The following is a 26,244-nucleotide window of genomic DNA, read 5'->3' as shown; positions in this document are numbered from 1 at the left end:
TGTGACTTCATAATTCATTGTGAATTTCACTACGCAGTCAACATAAAATGTTCATCATGCCTTATTCATTTCCAGGCCAGTCATTATTCTCAAACTTCAACTCAAAACATATTGAATCATGCAGAGAAGCGTATCCGTACCCTTCGCTGAATTGGTGTCCTACAAGAAGGACAATCTTTCATTCCCTGCTTTTCATGAAGCTCATTGCATTTTACACACACAACTTGGTGAGCACAAGGAAGGAAAACAACAGACATTTCCTCTGACAGGCACATCACACATTCTCGCTCCCGCTGGAGTTCTTCCATTTCTGTTTCCTGTGACTCCATGAACTTTGCAAAGATATGGGCATTAACTTTTTTCCTTCCATCAGAGAGGTGGGAAGCATAGCTTTTATCTGTTCCCAAGTGTAGAGCAGTGAGGTTTGTGGAGTCTTTGACAAGCCTCAACTGTGCAATCTGCCTCTCGAGCCTGCGTATTTCATTTTTGGACCTTTGCAGATCATTTTCAGCTTCAAATCTTAATGCATTTTCCTGTGATTTGGTTGAAATCTCCAGCTGTTCTCTTTCTTTTCTTTCAGCATTAACCATTGCAATTGCCTCATTCTTCAACTTTTCTTCTTGTTTCCACCTGGCCTGCAAGTTGTTGCCATCAGGCAAAAAAATAAACAAACTCTTACCTAAACAAAGAAGCTCTTAATCTGTCTCTTTCGTCTTTTGTTGCCACATCAAATTCAATCTGACTTGCAACATATCCAACAATAGTTCCTCCCAATTTAAAATTTTCAGTTTAACAATAATTTTGTTTATGTTCATTACTCTTGTTAGTCTCAAAAAAATGTCAACAGGTATTTTATGACATGCAGTCAAAATGTCAAATATATGATTGGCCATATTGAAACATTTATCATTATTGTGTTTGTCCTAATCATTTGGGGTCGGCTACATGAAGTCAATATCCTCCATTGAACACTAGCAATATTTGAGTTGATTAATCATATGTTATTCCAATGACTAATGTTGCTTCGAACTCTGTGTTATGTCTTACACCTTACACCCTAATCCATGTATGTTCTAGTGGTCTTGGACATATACATACCGTCTTAATATATTTTCTCTCAATTTATAGTCAGTTGGAGTTACACTATACAACTCTTGGATATTAGTAATTTTTTTAAAAAAATTATCATTTCTAGTAACTCAATTAATTCATCTTTGTATTCTTGTTTCTATTACATTATTGATTTGGGAGTAGTTTGATCACTTTGACCAGATAGAGAAAGACTGGAAGTAACTAACTCATCCTGTCTAGATTAATCAAACGACTAGATTTGATTTTAAATGAGTTAATAATCTTAGCCTTTGCTGTTAGAGTCATAAGATTCAAATTCCTATAAAACAATGTTACGTTTTACATGTAAAAACAGTCTGTTTCTTATATAGAACAGGAATCTAAGAGAAGCATGACCATTTTAGTACAATTCAAACATGATTGGATACAGGAATCTTATTTTATATCATTTACAGTCCACTCCTCCAACATCAACTACTTTGGCTAAGAACCCCAAACATCTCAGAAATAAATACAAAGGTAGGCATTTATCAAAAGAAGCACTCCTTCGCATATATCAGGAGTTCCATTAGTGAAAAGGGCCTGGGGAAAGCTTGAACCCCCAACATCAACTACTCCAATAGAAGTGCAACACAATCTGATAATCCTATTCCTTCTGAATTAGATAGTCCGACTCCAAATAATTGAGTTAGATAGTTTGACTCAAATAAAAGTAAATTAACTTCTATTTTGAGTCATTTTAAGGAAACAAAGATCAATGGAAAGGATAAGTCCATTTGCAATGATGGTAGTGCTAAATTATTAGAGGATATTCATCATGGTGCAAAACCTTTGCATGATAATAACAAGAGAAGTCCAAAGAGAAAAAAAAAACTAAGATAAGGCAGTAAGTTCTTCAAGTATATTTTTGTGAACGATAAATCTAAACACTATTTTTTGATGCAATCGTGCTCTAAGTGATCCGATGTAAGCTTGAGTTTTAATGTTTGGATAAAAGGGTATAAGTTGAAGTGTGTATTTGATATATGTATTTGAGTGTACTTGATGTGTTTGAATGTGCAAGGACTTGTCAGAACACACAAAGAGCTTGTAAAGCTTGTGGCTTGGTGATGCAGAGCAACAAAGCCTGAAATTTTTGAATCATTTTGATCGGTGGTCACGAACAGGCAAACATTGACCGGTCATAACTTTTGACTTGAGTTAAACCATGTGACCTTTAATTAGTTAAATCGAAGCTCGTTTAGAAATATACTATTAGTTACGGGATGGAATCCGTAATAGCTCAATTTTGAGCCCAAAAAACATCATTTAAAGTCTTTGTGGAGGCTCCAAATAATTTAATCATTGTTTTGGGGTTGTTTTCATCTTTTGTGTTTTTAGGGTTTTGGAAACTATTTAAACTATTTGTTTAGTTGTTTTAGGACAGTTTGTTTAATCAATAATAATTTAAACATTGTCTCCTTCGGGAACGACAAGTTTTGCTTTCCTATCAATGGGTTGTAGAAAATTATTTCCGATATTCGCAGTCGAACAATAGCTTGCGCTGCGTCACTTGGCATGGTCAAGATGGCACTCTCAATAGATTAGAGATCCATTGAGATCGGAGAAGGATGGTATTGGGCATCCGAGGGACCACAGAATGAGAAGCAATGACCTAGCGTGGACTGAGGGACTGTAAGATGAGTAATGAGATAGCAAGTACAATAACCAATAGAGGTGGATTACATAGGTGAAGAGGTGAGTGGAGGAGCTAAAGGCTTATCCGCACCCAAGGGATTGAGTAACCTACTGGAAATGTCATAGGATAAAGTCAAACCGTAAAGGGTAAGACTCTAGTCACATAAGTGTTGAATGACCTATATCCAAAGGGATGAAGAGTGGAACTCAACATAGATAGACTCTATCTTAAAAGTGATCGTAGTTGGGTACCAGTCGACTAGCATTAGAGATCAATTGGATGGTGGCTGAGAATCCCCATCAATTGCAGTTGACTAATGATGGATCTCAATCGACTAGTGGAGAAATCAACTGAGGCAATTATGTCCAAGAAGCCGACTAATAGAATGATTTTGTTCATAGATGAGTTGACTAGGTAGTGGATTGTTCCTTTTTGCTAAGCACCTTCCATCCTTCTTGACATGATACCTTTGGTGTCAAGGCCAACAGTAAGCAACAACCTAACATTGATTAGCTTGTGCGAGCCACTAATAATGTTCCTCTTGGGCAAACGACAGTCAGTTGTGATCATTGTTAGATCGTATGCCAGTGTGATCGATGTGGTAGAGGGGGTGGGCAATACCAATTCCAATGATGTTAGTACTCTACAAGGCAAATATATACATCACAAATTAAAAAACACTAAATAATTTCAAATCAAAGAAAGTATGCAGTGATTTAACATGGTTCGGAAGCCTCTAAACTCTTAACCACCCCAAAAAAACCTCTATATTTTATCCTTCTTGTGGCAAAAAGGTGATGCGCTCACCCCAAAAGCCCCTCCATGCCCACCCCAAGGCATTTAAAAGGGAAGTAAATCACGGTGACCAAGTGCTATATTTTATCTTTCTTAGTAGCACCAAAGGTAGAGAAACCTCTTATAGATTAATAATTACATGGTATAAAACTAAGAAAAAATAAATACATTGGAACTCTCAATATGGTAGAGTAATAATATTTTTTTGACTTGATCGTCCTTTCTTCATGTAGCCCCTCGAGCTGTTTTTGGATAGCCTTCTCTTCGAATCATACTCGAATCTAGGAGGGAAATGCTAAAAGTGAAAGATTTTAGGATTAGTAATATTCTAAAAATCGACCTAGGCGACCGCCTAGGCCCCGCCTAGGCGTTAGGCACTAGCCAGCCGCACCGAAAACATGCTAGTCGGCCAGCCTAGTCGGCTTTGGCGCTTAGGGGGGATTAGGCGGCCCTAGGCGTCGACTAATCGGTCAAATCGTCTAGGCGCCGCAGAAATAGTGCAGGGTTTTCATGATTTTTTTATTAGTTTGGACTTTTAAATTTAAAGCCCAATTTTTTTAAAAAAAAACTGAAATGTAACCTTGAGTTTGTGTCCGATAATAATATTAAATTTGTGTCCGATGAACAACAAGTTGTTGAAAATTATACAGGAGAAAAAATGGAATAAATTTGTAATATTTTATTAGCTGTGTAATTTTAAACTCATTTTAAATTTGATTTATTGTATTGGAGTTATAGAATGTGATTTATTATGTAATTTATATTGATACCGTGAAATCCGCTTAGTAGCGCCTAGTCCCCGCCTAGGCAGCCTAGGCGTTAGGCGCTGATCTAGCGTTCGACTAGCGCTTAGCGAATTTTAGAACCTTGAGGATTAGTAGAGTAAAAATAAAATATATAAAATTTAAGTTTAATAATATTAGACGTAATGAGATAATTGTTAAGATAGGAGGTGATAAATTATGAGTAATGAGATTTTTAAGTATTTAGGATCATTTTCGCAAAAGAATAGAGAGATTAAGAAAGATGTCTTATATTAAATACAAGCAGAATAGTTGAAATGAAGGAGAGCGTCAAGTGTTCTTTGTGATCGTAAAGTACCTTTAAAATTTAAAAGAAAGTTTTACAAAATGACGGTTAGACCTACTATATTATATAAACCTGCTATGTTGGGTAATGAACGAGCACAAGCAGAAGATGAGAGTTGCAAAGATAAGAATGTTAAGGTGGATGTAAACTTAGACTAGCATGGCAATGTGAAACTATGACAAATATCATACAAACAAGGAAGAGGAAGACCAAAAAGACTTGGTTAGCAATAATAAAAACAGATAAAATTTATTTAAATATAAATAATGATATATAGTAAGGGATAGAGCTCAATGACATAGAAAGATTCATATAACCGACCCTACCTAGTGGGATAATGTTTGGTTGTTGTTATTGTTGTAATCTCTTCGAATCATGCTAATATGGCAACTATCAGTTGATTGATCCATAGTATCTTATCCAAATATTGTTGTTAAAGCTTTCCTCTTTGATTGCATTTAAATTAGTTACTATAATCAGCTGAACCTCTACAGCAGTCTACCAAAAAGCTTTTTGTTCTCGATCAAATGAACCTTAGTCGATTGGGTGAGTCGAGTAGCATATTTTGTTAGTTTGCCAAAGCTATGAAATCATCAATTATTTAAAGCATAACCACTAGTCGTCAACTGATCACTCCACAATACCCCAAACATAACCAACTTGGGGTATTAAACCACCAATCAATTAATACCCAATTACTAATCGATTAGGTAAACCACAAACATTAAATATTCGAGCCATTGACTCTGTCAATCACCAGTCAATTAATATACAACCATCAGTCCACTGATCAAACCACAAAACACTTGGGGTATATTTACTCAGCCACCAGTTGATTAGATCATATCATCAATTAACTGGTTCCTCTTACTTCGACCACATCTATAGTCAAGTCCACCTAAGTTGTCATCTACCCACGCCCTTTATGTTCAAGTCACTCCACTTACATCTTTTGTAGAGTTTCTTTTAAGCATTGAAGTCTTCACCCATCAAGCTAAGTCCCTTGTATGCACAAGTACTAGTCTCCTCGTGCCATCCTTTACATCGTTACTTACATAGTTCACCTCCTTACCTTGCCATACTTTGATATCCATCATGCAATCCCTAGGATGCTCACTCCATCCTTCTCCAATCTCCACAGACCTTAAGCCATCGAGCCAACAAATACCTTGATCACACCAACTTATATAGATGATGGTAGATGTTGCGCAACTAAAACACAAGTTATACATCACACCGAACATAACTAAAATTCTTTGTCCAACTCATCAAAACTCTTAATTTCCTAATTGCAATGGGACAAGAGTTCCAACAATCATGATCCCACTTGCCACTTAAATACTTGTCGTAAGTCCCTCTAGCAACAACGTCACCTATGAACTAATTAAGGATCATAGATGCTTAGTGTCCTAGCCACCTCCTCACGCACCGACCTCATTTATATGCTTCATCCTACACACTGCCTCTACTCCTGGTACATCACTGTCGCATCCCACACAGCCATGCACATCATGCATCCACACGTTCTGGTTAAGAAGAGTGAACGTCTCCACCCTTTTGTTCCTCGTCACTTTCCTCAAAACCAAATCCCTAATTGGGATTTGATTTAATTAATGTATGGTTTTAAAAAATCAAAATTCTTTACAATACAAACTAATAATTTTAAAAAATATCTTTATCTTTACCTTCTTGGATCTTATCTAAGGGCAATATTTTGACTCGCGAAGGAGCTTTGAAGCTAGATTGCTCAAGGACCACCTGGTGCAATTTTCAAAGTGGAAGGCTCGTATTAACTCAATATCATTGTTCTTTGATTGAAAATTCTCTTTTGTTTAATTTAATTGATTTTAGTTAATTTGTGTGCATTGTATGTTTGCTCAGGTATTATCTATTTTATTTGTACCATTATTATTTTAATTAACTTAGTTTTCTCTATATTTCTGTGTTAGTTAATAATCTTCATTACAGGTCAAGACCTTGCAACGGCTATGATAAGAAATTCTACCATTAGAGATGTACATACCTAGTAATAGAAGATGAGATTAAAACCCCCTAGACCTCCTAGAACGATTTAAAGGTTATGCTACTAGCAAAATTGAGGACAAGAGTCCTAAGCTTGTAGATCATACATCCCATCTAGTTGCACAACCGTTCACCTAAGCATCATTAGCAACAAGAGAATTATCCTACTCTCCTCTTGATGAGGACCACTTGTCATACACCTATGTTTGACAAAGTGTTCAAGATAAATATATCGTGAATCCATCACACTAGTAGATATGTTCGAACAAACTTCAAAAATCAATAATAGACAATGTAAATCTACCTAAAACAATTGTATATGAGAGTAGTTTAATACCTAAGTAAATTTGATAAGCTACACATATGGTGGATCCCCAAGTTAGACGCAAGGAAACTAATACACTTCATTAATGGGCTTAAGCTTGAAATCTAACAAGTTGTTTGCCCCTACCTCAATAGAAGAGGCTTATTGTAAGGTTGAAGAGATTGAAAAATTTATAAAACCACCTACCTTTGATCATCAAGCTCCTCAACTAGTATCGCTCTTCAAGAATTTATAGGGTGCCACAACAAGAAAAACTCATTGGCTTGACTAGCCCTAAAATTGTCATCCAACAAGTGAAGACTAAAATAAAGGCCCCTAAGAGACTAGAGAACCCTAACTCCAACATTCAATGCTACAATTGTCATGGCAAAGGCCACAACATCAAATCACCCTTACAGAATCTTGGCCTTCGAACCTCAAGGCAACTCTAAGGATGATGTAACATACTTTAGGAAGAGGTCAAACCTTTCGACAAACACCAAGAGACTAGAGGCGTGGAAGAGACTAGAGGACTCAACATAATGCATGTACCATATACCCTACACGTCAATACATGGAAATTCACTTACATCATCAATACATAATTTTCATATAGACCCCTTTAGGCCACACCTTAACCACACTCAAACCCTTATAATATGGTATGAGTAAATCAAACTTTCCTTCTATTTCTACAAAGGTGTTTGATTTCCATTGAGAGATTCATATAAGGTTTAATATGTTGGAGTTTCAGTTTATGACCAAAACGATACGGTTTTGGTACCGTAGAGTGTCGTGCCAATACAATTTCAATATTTTTTTAAATATAAAATATATTAATTAAAAAAAATCATCAATGCTAGTCCTAAACTCGGATAAAAAAGATTGATGATCACATCAGCCAACATCAAACACATGCGAATGTTAATGTTAAGTTGTTCCCTAAAAGGAATGCATTGTAAGGTCTAATTACAACGTCTTAGCGAGAACTGCTATATCTCCATAAAAACTTGGATATAGTGTAAAATATACAAGAATTTTGATATCACGGGTTTGATATTATAGGAATACTGATCATATTAGAATTAGAATATAGAATATAGGAATGCTTACTGGTAAAACAATGAAGGTAGTAGATATGATGATTAAGAAAAGAATTAATATTTTATGTACGAAAGATAAAATGAGTAGGAGAGAAAGTATAGATGATAGAAAACTCGAATTTTAAGTTATGATGCACAAGATGGAGTAAAGACCACTCGGGCCTCTTACCCCTTCTCCCTATTTGTTGAGATCATTCACGGTTGGGCAATCGATATTACCCCCTTTTAAATAATCAATAGCTATACCATTTCTGATTGAGTCCCATGGTGGCCGAGTTAGATCACCCCATAGGTATCCCACATGTGTCTTCCCTTGAGATTTTTATTTCTTTGTCATTTTGGGTGTCAGGCATCCTTCTTTCATTTGTCTTCATCTTCTCTTCCCTTTTCCTTCTCTTCTTTTTTTCTTTCTGCTAACTTCGTGTGGTCCATGCAGGCGACATGCACACCATGCAAGCGACGTGATGTCCGCGACGAGGGGGGGTGTATTGGAAGAGCCAAGCGAGTCAACCCTTGCTAATGATCTATTTAGATGAACATATTCGGCATGCATTCATTACTCTGTTATGGTTCCTAGTGCAGGATTGAGTCATAGGTCGAGATCTAGTATCGGACTTGGTAATACAAACACACACAAGGGGGAAAAGAGACTCGTCCACTAAATTTTTCTCTTCCACCTCTTTATTAATAATAATACTCGAGAGTCAAACATGAAACGACTCATAAATAGAAAAGACCAACTCATAAAAGGAACAAGGAATCAAAAACAAAAAGCTAATTAGACCATTATGTGTTTCCACTATAGCAATGGCTAATTAGGCCATTATTTGTTTTCACTATAGCAATAGCTAAATTAGGTAGTAGAAATTCATGCAATTTGCTTCCGACTATAGTGGCGCTCAACAAAGGCATCCACATCATCGAGCTTGTCCTCAAGCTTGAAAGCAAGGTAAGCAGAGAGAAATTGCCCAGCCGATTCCCAAGTAGCATCTTTAATGAAGGAACCCGTCCAAATGCACTAAGAACTCCCTTGCACCCCTATTGAGACGGCTGCGCAGAATGGCCTCAAACAAGTAAAGCCTAGCCGTCACACACTTGAGGTAAGGTTCTCACACTATGCGGTGGGTAGTCCTTATATGGCTTTAGCAAAGAAACGTGAAAAACATCATGAATGCGGCTACCTGGCAGTAAGTCGAGTCTGTAAGCAACAAACCTGATGTGTGCCACTACCTAGAATGGACCGAAGTACTTGGGAAGCAACCTGTGGTGACGCTGACGAGCCAATGAGAGTTGGCAATACAGCTGTAGGTACCGCCAAACTCAGTCCCACACTACAAAGCTCAAATCACAGTAAGCAAAGTCAAAAGCCAATTTGGACCGCTGCTAGGATTATTGTAAGTGCATCTGTACCACCTGAAACATCTCATCTCTTTCCATCAAGGCACAGTCCACTACAGCAACACAAGTAGAGTCCCTAGAATAGGATAGAAGGTGAGGGGGCTCACAACCATACACTAGTTGAAATGTTCTAGCATCCAAAGCGATATGGAAGAACTTGTTGTAGCAATACTCGGTCAATGGAAGTCACTCAAGCCATTTCCGCAATTGGTCCCCAACAAGGCACCGCAAATACATTTCAATGGTGTGGTTAACCACCTCCGTTTGTCCATCAGACTGTGGGTGATTGGCTGAAGAGAAGGTTAGCTTAGTTCCACAAAATCGGAACAACTCCAACCAAAAAGAGTTAAGGAAAATCTTGTCGCGACTCAAGCATTCCGTGGAGGCATAAGACCTTAGCAAAAAAGACTGCAACAACTGAGACAGTCATATACGGATGGGCTAGGGGAACGAAGTGGGCATACTTGACTAATTAATCCACTACTACGAATAAGACTGATTTACCCTTCACCTATAGAAGATCCTCGATGAAGTCCATAGAGATGTCTACCCATACTTGTTCGAGAATGGAGAGAGGTTGAAGTAGACTTGCCGGACGCAAGTTCTGTCATTTGTTGCGCTGGTAGGTGACATATTGCTGCACAAGGATATCACGCTTCATACCAGGCCAATAAAAATCAACATGAAGGCAATCAACACGAAGGCGATGTAATATCTTTTGTGTCCCCTCATGCCCTGTCTCATGAAAAATCATGAGCACGGTGGTGAGCAACAGAACACCCGACCCTGGTAGAAGATCAAGCCGTCCTAAGTTTCTCATTCGGGTCCCTCCTCTCAACGTTGAACTCAGCCTAGGAACCAGAACAACACTGGATTAGAGTTCACTTCACTTCGTCTCATCTCAAAGATCTCCGCACACGGAATAGAGAGAGCCATGATAATAGGTTCCTCCTCGTGACAGCAGGAGAGGGCGTTAGCGGCACGGTTCAAGATGCCTGCCTTAAATTCCGCCCGAAAGTTGAAGCCCATCAACTTGCTAATCCAATGTTGTTGGGGTGATATGGTGATGCGCTGCACCAGCAAATACTTCAAACAACATGGTCTGTTTATATCAAAAAATGACGACCCCACAAGTATGACCTCCCGTGAATCACGGATTTGGACGGACCAATGAGTTCTCATTCATACATAGCTAATTTAAGATGATGTTATGCTATTTTACGGCTGAAGAAAGCAAAGGGGTTCCCTAGCTGTTGGAGAACTACTCCAATTCCACAACAAACTCTTTAGTAAAATTAGGCAAACTCAGCACCGGTGTTTCTGATAGGGACTTCTTCAATCATCCAAACGCCCCTTCAGCCTTTTCGAACCATTAGAAGGCATTCTTCTTGAGAAGACTAGTAAGAGGGGCTATGATCTGCCCATGCTAGATGAATTTGCGATAGTAGCCCGTTAGTCCAAGAAATCCCCAGAGATCCTTGCAAGTTTGGGTTCTAGGCTACTCTTTAATGGCTTAGATTTTGTTGCGATCCATCACGACCCCTATGGAATGGATAACATGACCTCAAGTAGGTCACCTGAGACAGACCAAAAAAACACTTAGACTTCTTTAGAAATAATAGGTTAGCGCTTAACAAATCAACGACAAGCCGGCAATGCTCGAAGTGTGTTTCCCTCATAGGTTGTAAATCAGAATGTCATCAAAGAAAACCAGAACGAACTTACGGAGGTAGGGCTGGAAGACTTCGTTCATCAATCCTCAAAAGGTTGGCAGGGTGTTGGTGAGGTCAAGGGCATGACCAAAAACTCAAAGTGACCATGGTGGGTACGGAAGGTCATCTTCTCGATGTCCCTGAGGTCCATCCGGATGTATTGGTATCTGAAGTGCAAGTCCAGTTTAGTAAAGTACTATGCCCCATGGAGCTCATCAAATATCCCCACTACTGGAATGGGAAACTTGCCCTTAACTGCCCAGTTGTTGAACTCGTGATAGTCGATACAAAAACGTCACGAGCTGTCATGCTTTTTCACCGGGAGGAACTAGGGCGGATACTACCCTGCATGAGCATCTGGGCACATTGTCGCTCTATCTCATCCTTCTGCAGCTGCGAGCAACGGTATGGGCACACCACCACTAGGACGAACCTCAGCAAGAGCGTGATGAGGTGATCACAACTTCAGGGTGGGGGAGGCCAACAGGTTCCTGAAATAAGTCATTGTAATCCACAAGCAATGGCTCCAATTTGTCCCCTATAGATTCCTCGATTCGTATCATGGTCGCACATAGTTTTGATTCAAGAGGATGCCTGTGCCAGAGGACCTCCTTGCCCGCCAAGACAAACTTCATTATAAGGGAACGATAGTCCCATATAATAGGGCCTAGGATGCATAGCCATTTAACTCCCAAAACGATGTCAAACCCTTCCAACAAAAGCATATAGAGATCAACAGAGAAAGTATCTTGCCTACCTGTAAGGGTACAGACTTGCAGAGACATAAGCTTGGCACGCGTTCCCCGTTGGCCATGCATACATTCAGGCCAGGTTGCTTCCGAATCTCCATGTTCAGGCCCAACACTAGGCTTTCACGCATGAAGTTATGCATGCTTCCTGAGTCCACTAGGACTGAGACAGGTACTCTTCAGGATGTGGCCAACAACTGCATTGTTTGTGAGTTTCTAACACCACTTAAAGCATGTTGGGAAATTCTAGGGTATGCTTCCCTATCTTCCTCACTGTCATTGTCATCATCACTTCAATCCAGAACAGGCGCTTGCACTTATGCCCATGGAGTAGAACTCATCACAGTTAAAACAGAGACCCTTGGCGCTATGTTCAGCTATCTTGGCGTGTGTCACACGCATGAAGAATGAAGCAGATGGAGTCCTCTTGGTGTTATTCCTTGTTGATGTGGTCTTCACTAAAGGAGGATCTCCGCTGCTAGTGATAAGTTTGGCTATGGTTTTGCCAAACTTATCCCAAGTGGTAAGCATGGAGACATGTGTTGCTTGGGGTTTCGGGTTCGAGTCCCCTTAGCAACAAATAAATCTAAATCCCCCTTTGAGGGGTCTATTGACTGAGGTGTTATCTTGGTAATAGGACCTCTTATCAACACAGTGGTATCATGCCTCCAAAAAATCCCTTGGGGGGTTTTACTGATATGGGGTCGTTTCGACGGTGGGGCCGGTTATTATAAAAAGTTTACCCGAACAGTTTTTGTCCCATCGAGATGGTTTAGTGGCTAGTGTATGAGGTGCTGCCACCATGAGGTCTGGAGTTCAAATCTCGGCATAGCCGAGGTAAATACCTCCCTCATGCGTCAATCACTATTTTAAAGGCTAGTAGTCATCCGTGATTTACCTCCTCCGTGTTGGCCTTGGGAAGAGTTGGCGGGACCGTTGGAGGTGAGCGTAGTCGCCTTTTGCCACCAAGTTTGGTTGTGGTTTTGCCCCAATTCGTGCGCAGTAGGCGCCCATATTGATGGAAGCACTGCTTCCGTTCTAATGCTCAGGTCATATTCATTGCAATGCCTAGGTTTCCAAGCTTCTGCAGTTCGATGTCGATCTGGAGATCTTCAACTAGCCTCGCAGTGAACAATTGTAGCAAAAAGGTGATTACGCTTACCCCAGGCACACCTCACAATGCGTCTCCAGGTTAAGTTAAGGGAGGTAAATCATAGGATCAGCTTATAGCCGACCACCAAGTAAGGATGGGAGGGTTTATTTTTCGAAGCTGCACAGTGAACAAGCTGTCGAGGTCGGAGGTCAGATGTTTGAGCAAGGAGGGACTGGAACTACCGCTGATAGTTTTCTGCAGAGCTTGTCTGCTTCAGATTTGCTAGTTCCACGAGAGGGTTGTTGCTCAAGGCGGCTCAAAGTAGATATAGCAATGGTTTTTGAATTGCACCCCAAGTCATATCTGGCTTTTCCTATTCCATTTGATCAAACCAAAGTTAGGCTTCCCCTACCAAGTGGAAGGCAGCTAGGCCAACCCTTGTTAGCTTTTGTGGTCCCTTAGTTGGCAAAACAATTTTCACAACTTTTAACCCAGCCTAGTGGATCTCCTTCTCCAGAATAGGTGGAGAACTCCATTTTCGAGTATCGCAGAACGATAGTGTCCCTGGTTGGTAGTTCAACTATGGCCTCCGAGGCTCTGGAAGGGTCACACTCCATGCTGGTAGGGTTGTTTGTGGTGGGCACCTACCATCATCTTACGTCTTGAACAGTACACAACTCGGTCAGCTGCTCCTCTAGTCCTCGCTGGCAGAAGGTGATATGCTCCATGAAAACTTACTGGTGCAAGGTCAACCTCTCTATGAAGCCATCGAGTTTGGATGCAATAGGATTCGTGTCACCCATGATCAACTCTGCTACCAAGTTGTTATGGTTCCTAGTGCAGGATCGAGTCACAGGTCGAGATCCAGCACCAGACTTAGTCATACAAACACACATAAGGGGGAAAGGAGACTCGTCCTTGATAGAGCTCACTACTCATTTTTTCTCTGCCTCCTCTTATTAATAATAATACCCCTTATATTATATAAGAGTCAAACATGAAACAACTCCGAAATAGGAAACACCAACCGAGAAAGAGAACAAGGAATCAAAAACAGAAAGATAATTAGGTCATTATGTGTTTCCACTATAGCAATAGCTAAATCATGCAATAGCAAATCATGCAATTTGATTCCGACTATAGTGGCATCCAACAAAGGCGTCGACACCATACTTTTGCATTTTTTTCATCCCGTTTGTTCGGAGAACTATATGTTTTTATTGATAGAATGTGAAGATCTTAATGTTTGGAGTGAATTTGGAGATGAAAAACCAAAAGAATACACATTACAACATGATCCACGACCATTCTGTGCTGCCTATCATAGTCGTAGATCATCTGGGAAGAAGAGGCACCCGAAAACATCAAATTGAAGCATCTAGAGTGGAACATGGCTAGACAAAGTTGGCTGACATGGGCATGTTCGTTGTTGTCCCTAGACAACAATAGCAGACCAAACTTCAAACGGGCATAATTTTTTATTCAGGTTGAGCTATAGGCCCATAACCTATCAAATCGAAGTTCGTTCTGAAGTCTATAGTTTGGTATAGGGTGGAATCCATAACATCCAAGTTTTAGGCCCCCAAAACATTATTTTCATGAACATGTGGTGAGGCCTCCTATTTTTATGAAGATTTTGTATCTTAGGAAAAGTTTGTTAGTTTTGATATCCTTGGAGGCTATAAAGGAACCAAGGGGCACTTGTTTACGACATCAAGGGATCAAGGGGTTCTCCCCTCCCTATCAAGCAGGTTTACTTGTGACAAGGAACCCCAGGAGAGTCATTCCAAGGAGCCGTTGGAGATTCTATTTATTGTAAAGCTTGGAGATTCTTCCAAAGATAACGATCGACACACGACTAAGCTTTTTCTTCTCTTATCTCCTTGATTTGAGTTGTAGGATGTTTTCTTTCTCGCCTTTCGATTGTAACTCTATCTCCATAGAATAGTACTTTTAATTCTAGGATGATGGAGTAGTCCGATTGCTTTGTTAACACTTGTTTTATATCTATTTGACTTTCATTTATCATATGATTTATTGAGCATAATCTAGCCTCAATATGCATACATGATTATGATACTAACCGTGTGTTTTAATATCCCATGAGATGCGGAGAAAGACCGAAAGGTAAACCCAACTCTCCAACCCATAAGGATCAAGACTTGAGGGGTTGTTTAAGTAGTTCAAAATCTCATGAGGGAACCATTGGCTATCATAGAGTTTGATGGGTTTACTCTTATTTGATGCCAAGAAATAGAGGATAACACCTAAAGGACCATGGGACATCGTGACAGGAGTCTCCCTAATAAAACAATCGATTTAATAAGGCTACCTTAAATGTAGGCATCGCGTTTGAGTAGACACACTGGTATTATTTCAAAAATCTATATCGGTTATCCCGGGATAGTTTACCTTCATGTGTATCAACATTGAGGCGGAGTAAATAATATTTAGGGTGTTAACAATCATCGTAGCAAAACCAAAATCCTAGAATTGTTCCCTAAAATCGAATTTCTCCTAACATTCCTCATGTTTTCTCGATTCATTTTCTTTCTTTCACGGCTTATCCTCTAGATAACCTGCTTAGTGATCCCTGGAATCAATCATTTATTACTTAACGACAACCGTGCATTTGCGATTTTCACCCATCACCCACATGTATCCGCCCTCAAGGTTTTTATTTTTTTATCATTTTGGGTGCTAGGCATCCTTCTCCCATTTTTCTTCCTCTTCTCATCCCTTTTTCCTTCTCTTCTTCCTTTTGGTAACTTCGTGTGATCCATGCAAGCAACATGCACACCATACAAGCGACATGATCATCCAGGCGTTCGTGGCTAAGAATGTCCCCAAGAGGAATAGGGGGCGTTGAAAGAGCCAAGCGAGTTAACCCTCGCCAATGCTCTATTTAGATCCTCATTGCCCGCCTCTTCGCACTAAGCAGCCCCTCCATTGCCCTCCGAACGGCCCCATAGGCTTGTATGTGAAGCCAATAGAAGTCCGTTGTTTTCTTGTTCTATAGCCGACTCCATGAGCCAGCGGCTTGCCAATCCTCGAGAAATTACTTCTCAAGGTCCCAGCTCAGCTCCGAGCAACCCTCTAATGGTCCTAGAGGGAACGGATCATCAGTCTTCCCCTACCATCCGTTTAGAGAGAGGAACTCTCCCTTCTCTCTATAAAGGGCGACGGAAATAGGGGGAAAGGGGATCTTGTCGGTAGCAGCCAGAGGAAGAACCCCTCTACGATAAGGGAGGGATCTCTCCTTCCCCATCAGGGGAGCCTTGCTAGACACCCTCACTGGCGACGGTGGAGGGGTGAAGGAGCTATAGGAGCACAACTCTAAGGACAAGAGGAGAAGCTTTGGGAGGTTGAGCTTCTCCTGTCGTGCAAGGCCTCCAACCCAACCTGGTAAGAGCTGTCAACACGACACATGAAGCGGCAGAGGGAAGAGACCAGCATGGGGGAGGCTAATCTTGTTCGCTGGTCAACAACTGTTGGTGAGGTTGCAGACCTTCCGAGAAGTTAACAGAGAGGGAGAAGAAATTTTCCAGCGATCTATTTGGTGTACGCGCAAGGTTTGATTGGTGGTCAGTCTTTGCACAGAATTGCTGCAGAAATCTTTGAGGGCACCTCTCCGGCGAGGACCACGAAGTGTTGCCGAGGGAGTGCCGGACACGGGGATGGAGAGCGGCAGTAGGTGTGGCTGCGGACAGCTCATTCGGCGGGGAGGAGGCAAGAAATCAAAGTTGTGGCGAAGGCTCTAATGCTCTTGCTAGGGAGTTGGTCGAATGCAGGAGCTCCGACAAGCAACCGAACTTGAGGAGGCTCCGACGAAGTGGGAGGCACGGTCCTTGAGGTCACCTTGGAAGGTGTGGGCAGCTGGGATTGTGGAGACAGAAATTCAAATACAAATTTGGGCAACGGGGAGCATGATGGTGATGTGGAGGAAAGAGGATTAAGTGTTAGGGTTGTGGATTTCAGGTCCTTGCATGGGTTTGCAAACTGCAACCCATTAGACAAAGACCACCGGAGGTACTCTTCTTCTCCAGCACCGACCTGCTACCCAATTCACCTTGATGGAGAAGGAGCCTCTCTGCTCATGTGAAGGTAGGCTCTCTTCTGGTGTAAGGTTGGACCAAGAGAGCGTATATAGAGGGGAGGCAGATGCACCTAGTCACAGTGCACTTGCTGGCAACGAGAGCTATGGATGAGGGAGCGGTTGCGCAGTGAAAGAGGGGGCAGCCAAGAAAGCTGTCACGGATGCAAACGAACAAGCAAAGATTTTCTGCCTCAAGTCGTCTCAGTTCAGGCCTAATTGAAGCCTTCATCAAGTTGTCCACTATTGCTATGCTTTCGGACGGAGAGGCTGAAGACAGAGTTGTTGGACGACCGGAGCTCCGGCTATCTACCGAGGGGTCCGCATTCACTGAAACGCGGAGAGGGTTATGGCTAAATGGCAAAGGGCATCTTCTTTTTCCGAGCCCAAGCTACATCTCGAGATTAGGGTTGGAGATGGGGTGCTGCTAGATTTGGATGGCTGCTGCTAGGATGAAGTTGCTGGAGGAGAGATTGGTCATGGAAAGATGGGGCGATGATGGTGTTGCATTGGTGACAGTGATGCGTGTTGTGATTGTGTTTGTGGTTGTATTCTTGTCTCTAATTGCGTTCAACAGTGATGTAGGTTGGTGGCCCTATGCATATACCAACACATAAACGGTGTCATGAGTATCCACTTCGATTTGGTATACTCAGACATGACAAGTTGGAACCAGCAGTATCATTTGTTCTTGTATGTTTTAGATGATAAATATTTACCCCTTTTCATAAAAAAAAGATAGAGAGAACGGGTCATCCCCTCATCATCATCTATATTAGTGATGCGTCGGACATCCATTATGAGGATGTTGCGATAGGCTAATAGAGAACATCCCCGGGGCCTTGGATCTAGAGGTGGTCACCCCCGTGTTGCCCAAGGAGGGAACTCCTACGACACCCAAGGAGGTTTCCCTCGAGAGCAACGTCACACCCAATTCGATGGCAACTACTTTGTCTGAAGAGGGGCAGTTCTTGCCACCACCTCCAGCTCATGCAAAAGATCCTGAGGTACCCTTCTTGAAACTATTGACAAAGGAGGAATGCCTCCTCCGCAAGATGGGTTGGGTTCCCCTATTGGAGGAATGCCTCCTCATTGTCTGGCTTTTCCTCGTTCGTTTTCTAACTTATATTGTGTTTTTGGGCTAGCTTTATCTGGACACTAGGAGTTAGTGACTCAATGCCTATCTTCAAAACAGTAGCCAACTCCTCCACACCCATGTGTCTACACTAGAGGCATGGATGGCTGAGCTAGAGCACCAGGTCAAGGACCTCACCTCCATGCCCTAGAAATGCAACTATCAGCCTAGGTAAGGGAGGTTTCACAACATACCAAGGTTGCTCTATTCGAGTAGAACTATGCCCCCAAGCTGTCGTCGAGCTATTTTCCACAGACAACATCATTTATGATGCATCAAAAATCCACCTCCCCCCTCAACATTGCTGACAAAGTCTCCCACCTGTGTTGAGGACGCCAGATGTGTCCATGAAAGTCCCTCCAAAGTTCAAATTAGCTCCGATAAAGATGCTCATTTGAAAGCCCAAGAGAAGACTAAGAATCAAAATTTTGAGGAAACGATCCTTTTACCTTTGTATAGTTTAGCTTTTATGTGTCTGCCACTAAGTTGTGTCGATGATGCGATCCTAGAGTACGGACGTATGTGGAAGATGTGTCCGCAGACAGGACAGTATGGGGCAAGCCATGCCCTACCATGACTTACTCCTGCAATGACCTTCCTTATTTATGGTTTATAGGCCTTTACAACAGTCCTGCCACCACCTTCTCTACTTATGGTTTGTCTGCCTTGACCATTGCATGTGCTAATAAGTCTCTGACAGGAACTACTGACCCATCATGAGTCAACTACAAGGTCATGCATACTAGGCGGGATGCTCTATTTGGCCTTGTGAGCGAGATAGAGGTTGGTCAAGAGACCAAGGAACCATGCCTTGCATGCTCGGGAGTATATGAAGGAGTTGAGTACGAGATTGTCTAAGCGGGATCTCTAGGGCTAGAACTGTGATATGTTCGACCTACCAAGTGGTTAGCCATGTGTGAGTATACTTGTCTACGTGGTCGTGTGTGTGTATATAATCTTAAAGTTTAGACTACATACAATTGATTTACGTTGTTGTTCTACCAAGTTATGTTATTCCCTTTGTATTCTATACCTTTGATAATGTTGTTGGTGCTTGATGATTTAAATACATAAAAGATCTTATGTTAAATTCATGCATTTATACAGCAATAATATATTATATCTTACATCAAATTAGAGTTTAATGTCTTATATTTGACATGTAGCATTGTTGTTTATATTTTTTTTGCTTTTGGGTGAACAAAATGATGAAGGTGTTCATTACTAGTAGAATTGATACATATCATCAATATATGAGAAAGTAATTAGACTCATGGTTGTAGGTCAGGACATGGTGATTATTACCTAAAATAACATTGAACGATCTATTTGCATATGAGACTGACCTATAGTGGATGATGATTGTGAATGAAACCTTTAATGGATATAGATTTTATCATAGATGAGTCCTTGGGTCCAATAGGATGCTTTAAATCATATAATATTTTATATCACTCTTTGCACCTCCACCATGCGTTAATCAACTAATGAGTGTAATACATTAAATGCAGCCAACTCAGACTACCTTCAGTAGTCATTCATGTGTTTTGAGTGCACATGGGCTACCACTCTCCAATAAAAATAAATTTTGCAAGGGTCCACTACTTAGGTTTATCCAAATATACTTACAGTTTTGTGAACTACAATTAATAGATCTTATGCAAAAAGTGGTGCGATCTTATGCAAACTGTAGCAAGCCTGCATTATTTGCAGAACTTTTATAATGTCATTCTATTGCTTGTGTTTGCAATGAGTATGTTTAATGGTTTATAATTGTAATAATGATGAATAATACATGCAAATTTTGCCTAGTCTTATTTCACAATGTACATTGATGTTTATGATGCTTTATTACAAATATTGTTGATCTTGAGTATTATTTTCATGTTGCCCTTTATGTTTGCTTTGCATATTTGTGCTTTCGTTTCGAATTGTATTTTGAGATAGTTGCAATAGTTAATCATCATGGTCAATTGTTGCTTCTAAATCAAGGTATAAACTCCTTGCTTGACATAACTTACATCAAAGTGCTCTAACATATGAATTAAATATTTGAGGAAAAAAATAGCCGTAAACCCCCTTACATAAGGTTTAAGACTCAATGCTAATTAGAAATTCATCAAGTTAAAAAGTGAAATACAATAAAATAATAAATAGACTAGGTTTAATTAGACCTGTGTTTGGTAAATAGTGTAGCATATACATCTGTTTGCAGAACTTTGAAAATGCACAAAGAAGCTTATGTCATTTGGGGACTTGAATTGGTCTATTAGATAACTAGATGCAATCAAGTTGGCTGGTTTAGTTTTGATAACTTGAAGGCCTGACAAAGAAGTGGACTCCAAAAGCCAATAGAGAAGGATAACATGTACAACAAGCTCACCAAACTTGGTGAATTTAAGATACTAGAAGCCCAACACAAGGTATACTCTAGAATGGCCTAATGCAAGGTGAACTCATATATGAGGGGAGAAGGATGGCACATGGAACAAGTTCGTAGAGCTTGATGCATCTGAGGAACTGAAGGCTTGACACAAGGTGGACTGAAGGGCAATGAGGAACATCAAAAAGGTTGAATACAGAGGCATAAAATTTTGAGAGAGTACAAGTGATGCGTACTCTTGGGCTTTTACTTCCAAGCAGTGTCATCAAAGATGAAATGTTTAGTTAGACAGGGATAGACTGCCTAGTGGCTTGTGTTAAGCATTCAACCGAGAGACTATAGGTCACTGGATATTGTCTACAACTCAACTCAATCTCAAGACTTTTAAATAGGGAATCAATTGGACTATTCCAATTTATCCAATTGGGATCAAGTGAACGTGAGGTTTCTGTGAATAAAATTTTATTCAAGCAACAATCGACTTGATATCGATTTGAATCAACAAAAGACTTGAGTACTCATTTAGACTAGACTGAATTTTAACCTAATTGTCAATATAGTTGTTGGTTACTCAACAGTCACTTGTCATCATGCAGTTAATTGAAGCTTATTCCAATCACTTAGAGACGACATATGTTTGTTAGAGCAACATCTATATAAACCTTGAAAGCTTTTTAGCTTGCAAATGGTGCACAAAAATATTCTATATTCTTCAATGACGAAGTGCTCAAATGTTAAAGCTCTCCCAGGTCTTTCAATGCTGGTTGAAGGCTTCAATAAACAAGTCCAAGTCCTTGTTAATCATCTTCACTTGAACTTTCCATTTCATTTTTATTTAAGAGGAGAGTATCATTGTAATCATCCTAAAGGTTGAGATTGTAAAAGGCTTGCTCCATCGCCTCTTGTTAAAAAGTTAAATTTAGTGAACTTACAAGACTAACTCATCAGACAAACTCAATGAGTCATGGAGTAGGAGTGAAGGGTCTAAATTACATAAAATAGTCATGTTAACATTGTGTTTCATATTCTTATTATTTCTACATTGTTGAAATACTTGATACAGCATCTGAACTCACACATAGGCACCCCACACAATTAACATTTGTTTATCTTTGTCTTGCAAGAATTTGTTTTTTAGGGTTTTAGTTATTCACCCCTCCCTCTTTAGTCAGTTGCACGGCGCCATCACTCAAGAAGTATACTAAAATAATAACCTAAACACAACCTAAACTTTTCAAACAAGATTTGTTTGCATTGTAAATCTCTAGTAGAAACTAGATACTGTTCAAGGAATTTGTTTTAGTGCAATTTATGCACTTGGCCACATGGAGTGTTTCATGAGATACTAGGGATTTGTGAAAAGAAGTTACCTCTGATTGATTGTGGAGCTCCTCAATCTGTTCCAGTTTCTGTTGCAGTTGAAACAGCTGCTGTTTTTCGGTCACAAGCTCCTCTTGAAACAATGCTTTTTGTTTCTGCCATGACTGAAACATTTTCAGTGTTTTCATTTCCCTTCTTGAAGATTCTTGACAATTGACTGCTGATTGTGCAGCATGCAACTTTGCCTCTTCCATTTCCAATAATAGTTGAGAGTTTTCATATTTGAGTCTGTGGGCAGCAGCATTAGCCCTTTCAACCTGGGTGCTGGCTTTGGATATTGCAAGTTCCATCTCAGCAAGCTTCTTCTTGGTATTGTCTTCTAGAGCATACCTCTCTCCTTTAAGCCTAGCCACTTCTTCTCTTTCCTGTCGCAGGGATTGAAGTTCAGCTTTATCCTTGCTCAGCCTTCGAGCAGCCTGCATCACCTTCTGCTGGGCCCAATCAGTCCAGTCTTGCAACTGTGCCTGGAGTTCATGCATCAGCGGAACCAATATAAGCAACATTTCATCCTTTTTGTCATCTGGAACCAAGTCTTTGCATGTCATACTTGAATGGATTAAACTATGATCACTGCAATTTGCAGCCTCAGCATTAGACTCTGGCGCAATACTAAGGCAAGTGTTATTTGTAGACGGAAGTGACAAGGTAAGTCCAGTTGGTTGACTGTTGTGTTTTTCAGTGCATGTTAGATTAGAAGGGTTTCCTTGAGAAAAGGAAATATTATGTTTATCATCTGTCAATGATTTTTCTGTTTCTGGTATTTTTGCTATTTTCAGTGAGGAGCTCTTTAAACTTATTCTTGAAGAATCAGAAATTGTTTTTGATTTCCTATCAAAGATTAAGCTCCCTAAGCCACTTTGCTTGCATGCTCTGGAAACTGCTTTAGATCCCAATGGTCGGAAGCTTTTCTCAGAATGAATTGACTTCTGTCGTAGAACATATTCTCTTTTCAAACTATTTAGATGAGTCTTTCTACTGCTAATTGACTTTTCTTCTTGAGAAGATTGAGGAACTGAGGGTGATTCTTCAACATGAGTGGATAGTGAAATTAAGCTTTCCTTTAGGGGTTTAGGTTTTGAAATTGTACCATCCTCATTTGAGTCAGATAACTTTCCTGTTGGAACAGTAGATATTGCTGCCACCTTTGGAATTTCTAATTTCTGGATGCTCTTTGAAGGAGGTATTATATCATGCAACTTCTGAGATCTTTGAACATTTAGTTCAGAAGCTGTGGAAGTAGCATTATTGTTAGAGATTGAACCTGCTTCCAACTGAGCTATGGTAGAAGCACCAGAGTACTCATTACTTGTGATAGCATTTGATGAATTGCTGTCCATGGCACAAGCATGAGAAATATTTGCATCAGACATCAGCAAGAGCCACATTGCATCACCTGTACTGAAAAATGGCCGTACTTCCCTCAGCACACTAACCATATCAGCTAACACACTCTTCTCCAAATGTCTTAGGTCTTCTGCCATATTCTCTCTAGGGGAGGAATCCAATTCTTGGTTACTCTTTAAAAGTGCCAATGCATTATCCACAACATTAGAAACAGTATCTTTGTACCCATAGCAAAGCCCTGACCTCAATACAGCATTAGTTGCAACTTCCTTTGTGTGACCATGAAAAGTAATCATCTTGATTGCAGCCCTAAAGACTGTATCCAAGTTATTCAACAAGATCTCCTCAAGCTGGGACTCAGTGAGGCAGCTCCAATCAACATCTTGGAAGGCATCCACATCCAGCCCCTCCTTGGGCCCAAACATGTGAGTCCTACACATGTCACAGATGCCGACATGATGGTCAAGGTCGGAAAGCTCTGCAGATTTCTCTACAGGGAACACATCGTAATTGCATAAATTATTTTGCAATGCATCCCCAAGCACGCTCGAGTCAGCCATGGGTGGTTCTGCCTGGAATTTTCTCTTGTTCCTGCTCCCTGTCTTTTGTATAGCAATAGATGAGTCCACAGGACTATTACCACTAGCAACCATAGCGGCCATTCCAATTAAATCAATAAATTCTAGAAAAAAAAAACCATATGCAAGTATAAAAACAGTCAAGCAAAGAAAACTACAAGATGAATAAATGGGAAAAAAAAAATGATGGGTATCAGACCTCGGTGATCTTGGAAAAAAGTAGATTATTGTTTTCCTGCATCACAAGGAAAAAAGTCGTCAGAAGGGAAGAAAAGAAAAATATAGAAGGGATAAATCAAAATCGCCCCAATCATGCCAAACTTCATTCATCTACTTAAAACTGTGCCGAAACATCAAATTTCCTAAACAAAACCAAACCAAGAAAAATATCATAGTAAATGCCTGTAAAGCCACTGATACGCATGACAAACCCTCCGATTGAGGGTTCCGATGATCGATTAAAGGGGGGTTACGGCAGAACAGGCGAAAACAATCGGCTAGTGGAATAAAGAAGAGGCTTTGTGCAGGACTGCAGGGATGGGAGGTGGTCGATAGGGGCGCACCTGATTGGAGACGCAAATCGCGGGGTGGCCGAGAGATCGGGCAGTGGATTAGAGGGCGAGGAACATCTTTACTACTGCCGCTGCTTGCGTGAGACAGATCGAAAGAGAGCGCATTCCATTACTTAGAGTATAACATCAGTATTCTCATCCAAAATCTAAAATTTAAGGTAAAAGAACTACTTTATTAAATTTAGAGATCCATTTTTCACTACATAATACATTAGTTTCCCTATAATTTATCATATATTTATTTTTTTATTATTTTTTCTCTTTCTTCCATATTCTTTATTATTAGATGGAGGAAAGATGAAGGAGAGAAAAAAAAAATTTTATTAGTGGGAGGAGAGAGAAATAACATTTTAATGTTTAGGGAATGGATTCCATTCCCTAAATTTAAAGAATTACTATTCATGAAATGTATATTTAGGGAATGGGTAGGGTAGTTGATGCGGATGTTTTTTTAATGCAAAATGTAAAATTTAAGGTAAAAGTTAAGTTTAGGGTAATTGATGTGGATGCTCTTATATTATGTGAAAAAAAAATTCACACTTATTATTAAGACGGTGAACACATTGTATGAGTTAGTGGATAAACTGTAATATTTTTATAATTTTATATATTTTTAGTAATAATGAATTTTTTTTATAAAAAAGTAATTTAATTTTTTATATTAAATATTAAATTGATATTAATGTTCGTCAAAAGTCGTCCATAAATTGAGTAAAGGTACACTCTTTATATTAGATATTAAACTGATAAGAACAAATACCACAGTTAATGGTCAATTTACTTGAGAGAGTAGAAATCAAAACTAAGGAAATATTTTCGCAATCGAAAATTTTTCGTCGTTTACTTCATTAAAATTTTTAGATGGAAAAGAAACACAATTCATCCACGGATAGTTTTAGAGTCAAAATTGATCACACCAAAATCGGACAGAAAATAGCGGATGGAAAAAAAACGACGCATGTACGCTTTTTATTTACAAAAATTACACCATATACTAAAAAATGACACATGTACCTTTTTTTAACTCACAAAATTACATCATATACTTAAAAAATGACGTATATTTCCTTTTTTATTTAAAAAATTACATTGCATGTATCTACCTTCTTCTATCAAGATAAACAAGCATGTAAAAGAAAAGATTTTTTCACTTTTTTTCTTCTCTTCCTACGAGCATAATTTTCTACCATAGATTACATTCTCTTTCTCATCCGTACTTTGGAGTAAACATAGCATTAATCTTACCCCAAAAGACTGCCCATGCAACAAACTCATATGCAAGCTATTGTAATAGACTTTCTCTTATAAAAAAATAATTTAATATCATATTTGATTTTAGAGAGATTGATACATTTTTGAAAATTATCAATAAATTTTAAAATTATTTTCAATAGAAAAAAATATTAATATAATCCTATTTTAGATTTTATCAAAATTAGTTAGTAAATAGGGCATATATTTCATAAAATAGTGTGTTAATTTTTCATTCAAAAATATTTTTATTTTTCTTAATCATACTAAGTCCCGTATTATAATAGTAGCAAAGTATTATTAAAATTGCACCAACATTCATTAAAATACATGTAACAACTACTGCAACACTATTTAAAAATATTAATATGGATCAAAATTACTACATCGCTCGTCAAAACAACTTCAACTCTAATCAAAATTATTCAAAGATAATCAAATATTTTACTAAACCACAAACTTGACTTTTCACTACCTAAATTCCGCACCATATT

At 39.5% G+C, this 26,244-nt stretch overlaps 1 protein-coding gene across 4 annotated transcripts; it reads right to left on the bottom strand.

The window, feature by feature from the left end:
* LOC121967381 (putative E3 ubiquitin-protein ligase RF298) lies at window positions 1-24,606 on the bottom strand. Of its 4 annotated transcripts, none has more exons than XM_042517552.1 (4): window positions 24,491-24,606; window positions 24,127-24,162; window positions 21,996-24,031; window positions 1-635 (listed from the first exon to the last, which is right to left on the bottom strand). In XM_042517552.1, exons 3-4 carry the CDS (start codon window positions 24,009-24,011, stop codon window positions 117-119), a joined length of 2,535 nt encoding a protein of 844 aa, XP_042373486.1. In that variant the 5' UTR covers window positions 24,012-24,031; window positions 24,127-24,162; window positions 24,491-24,606; the 3' UTR covers window positions 1-116. The 4 variants fall into 4 exon arrangements, with proteins under 4 accessions (XP_042373486.1, XP_042373502.1, XP_042373493.1 ...); XM_042517568.1 differs by having other exon boundaries at window positions 21,996-23,951; XM_042517559.1 differs by lacking the exon at window positions 24,491-24,606 and adding an exon at window positions 24,330-24,430.
* Between the last annotated feature and the right edge of the window lie 1,638 nt (window positions 24,607-26,244).

The sequence above is a fragment of the Zingiber officinale genome, chromosome 1B (assembly GCF_018446385.1).
Source record: "Zingiber officinale cultivar Zhangliang chromosome 1B, Zo_v1.1, whole genome shotgun sequence".
Lineage (NCBI taxonomy): Eukaryota > Viridiplantae > Streptophyta > Magnoliopsida > Zingiberales > Zingiberaceae > Zingiber > Zingiber officinale.
This window is presented reverse-complemented; position numbering and strand designations above follow the sequence as displayed.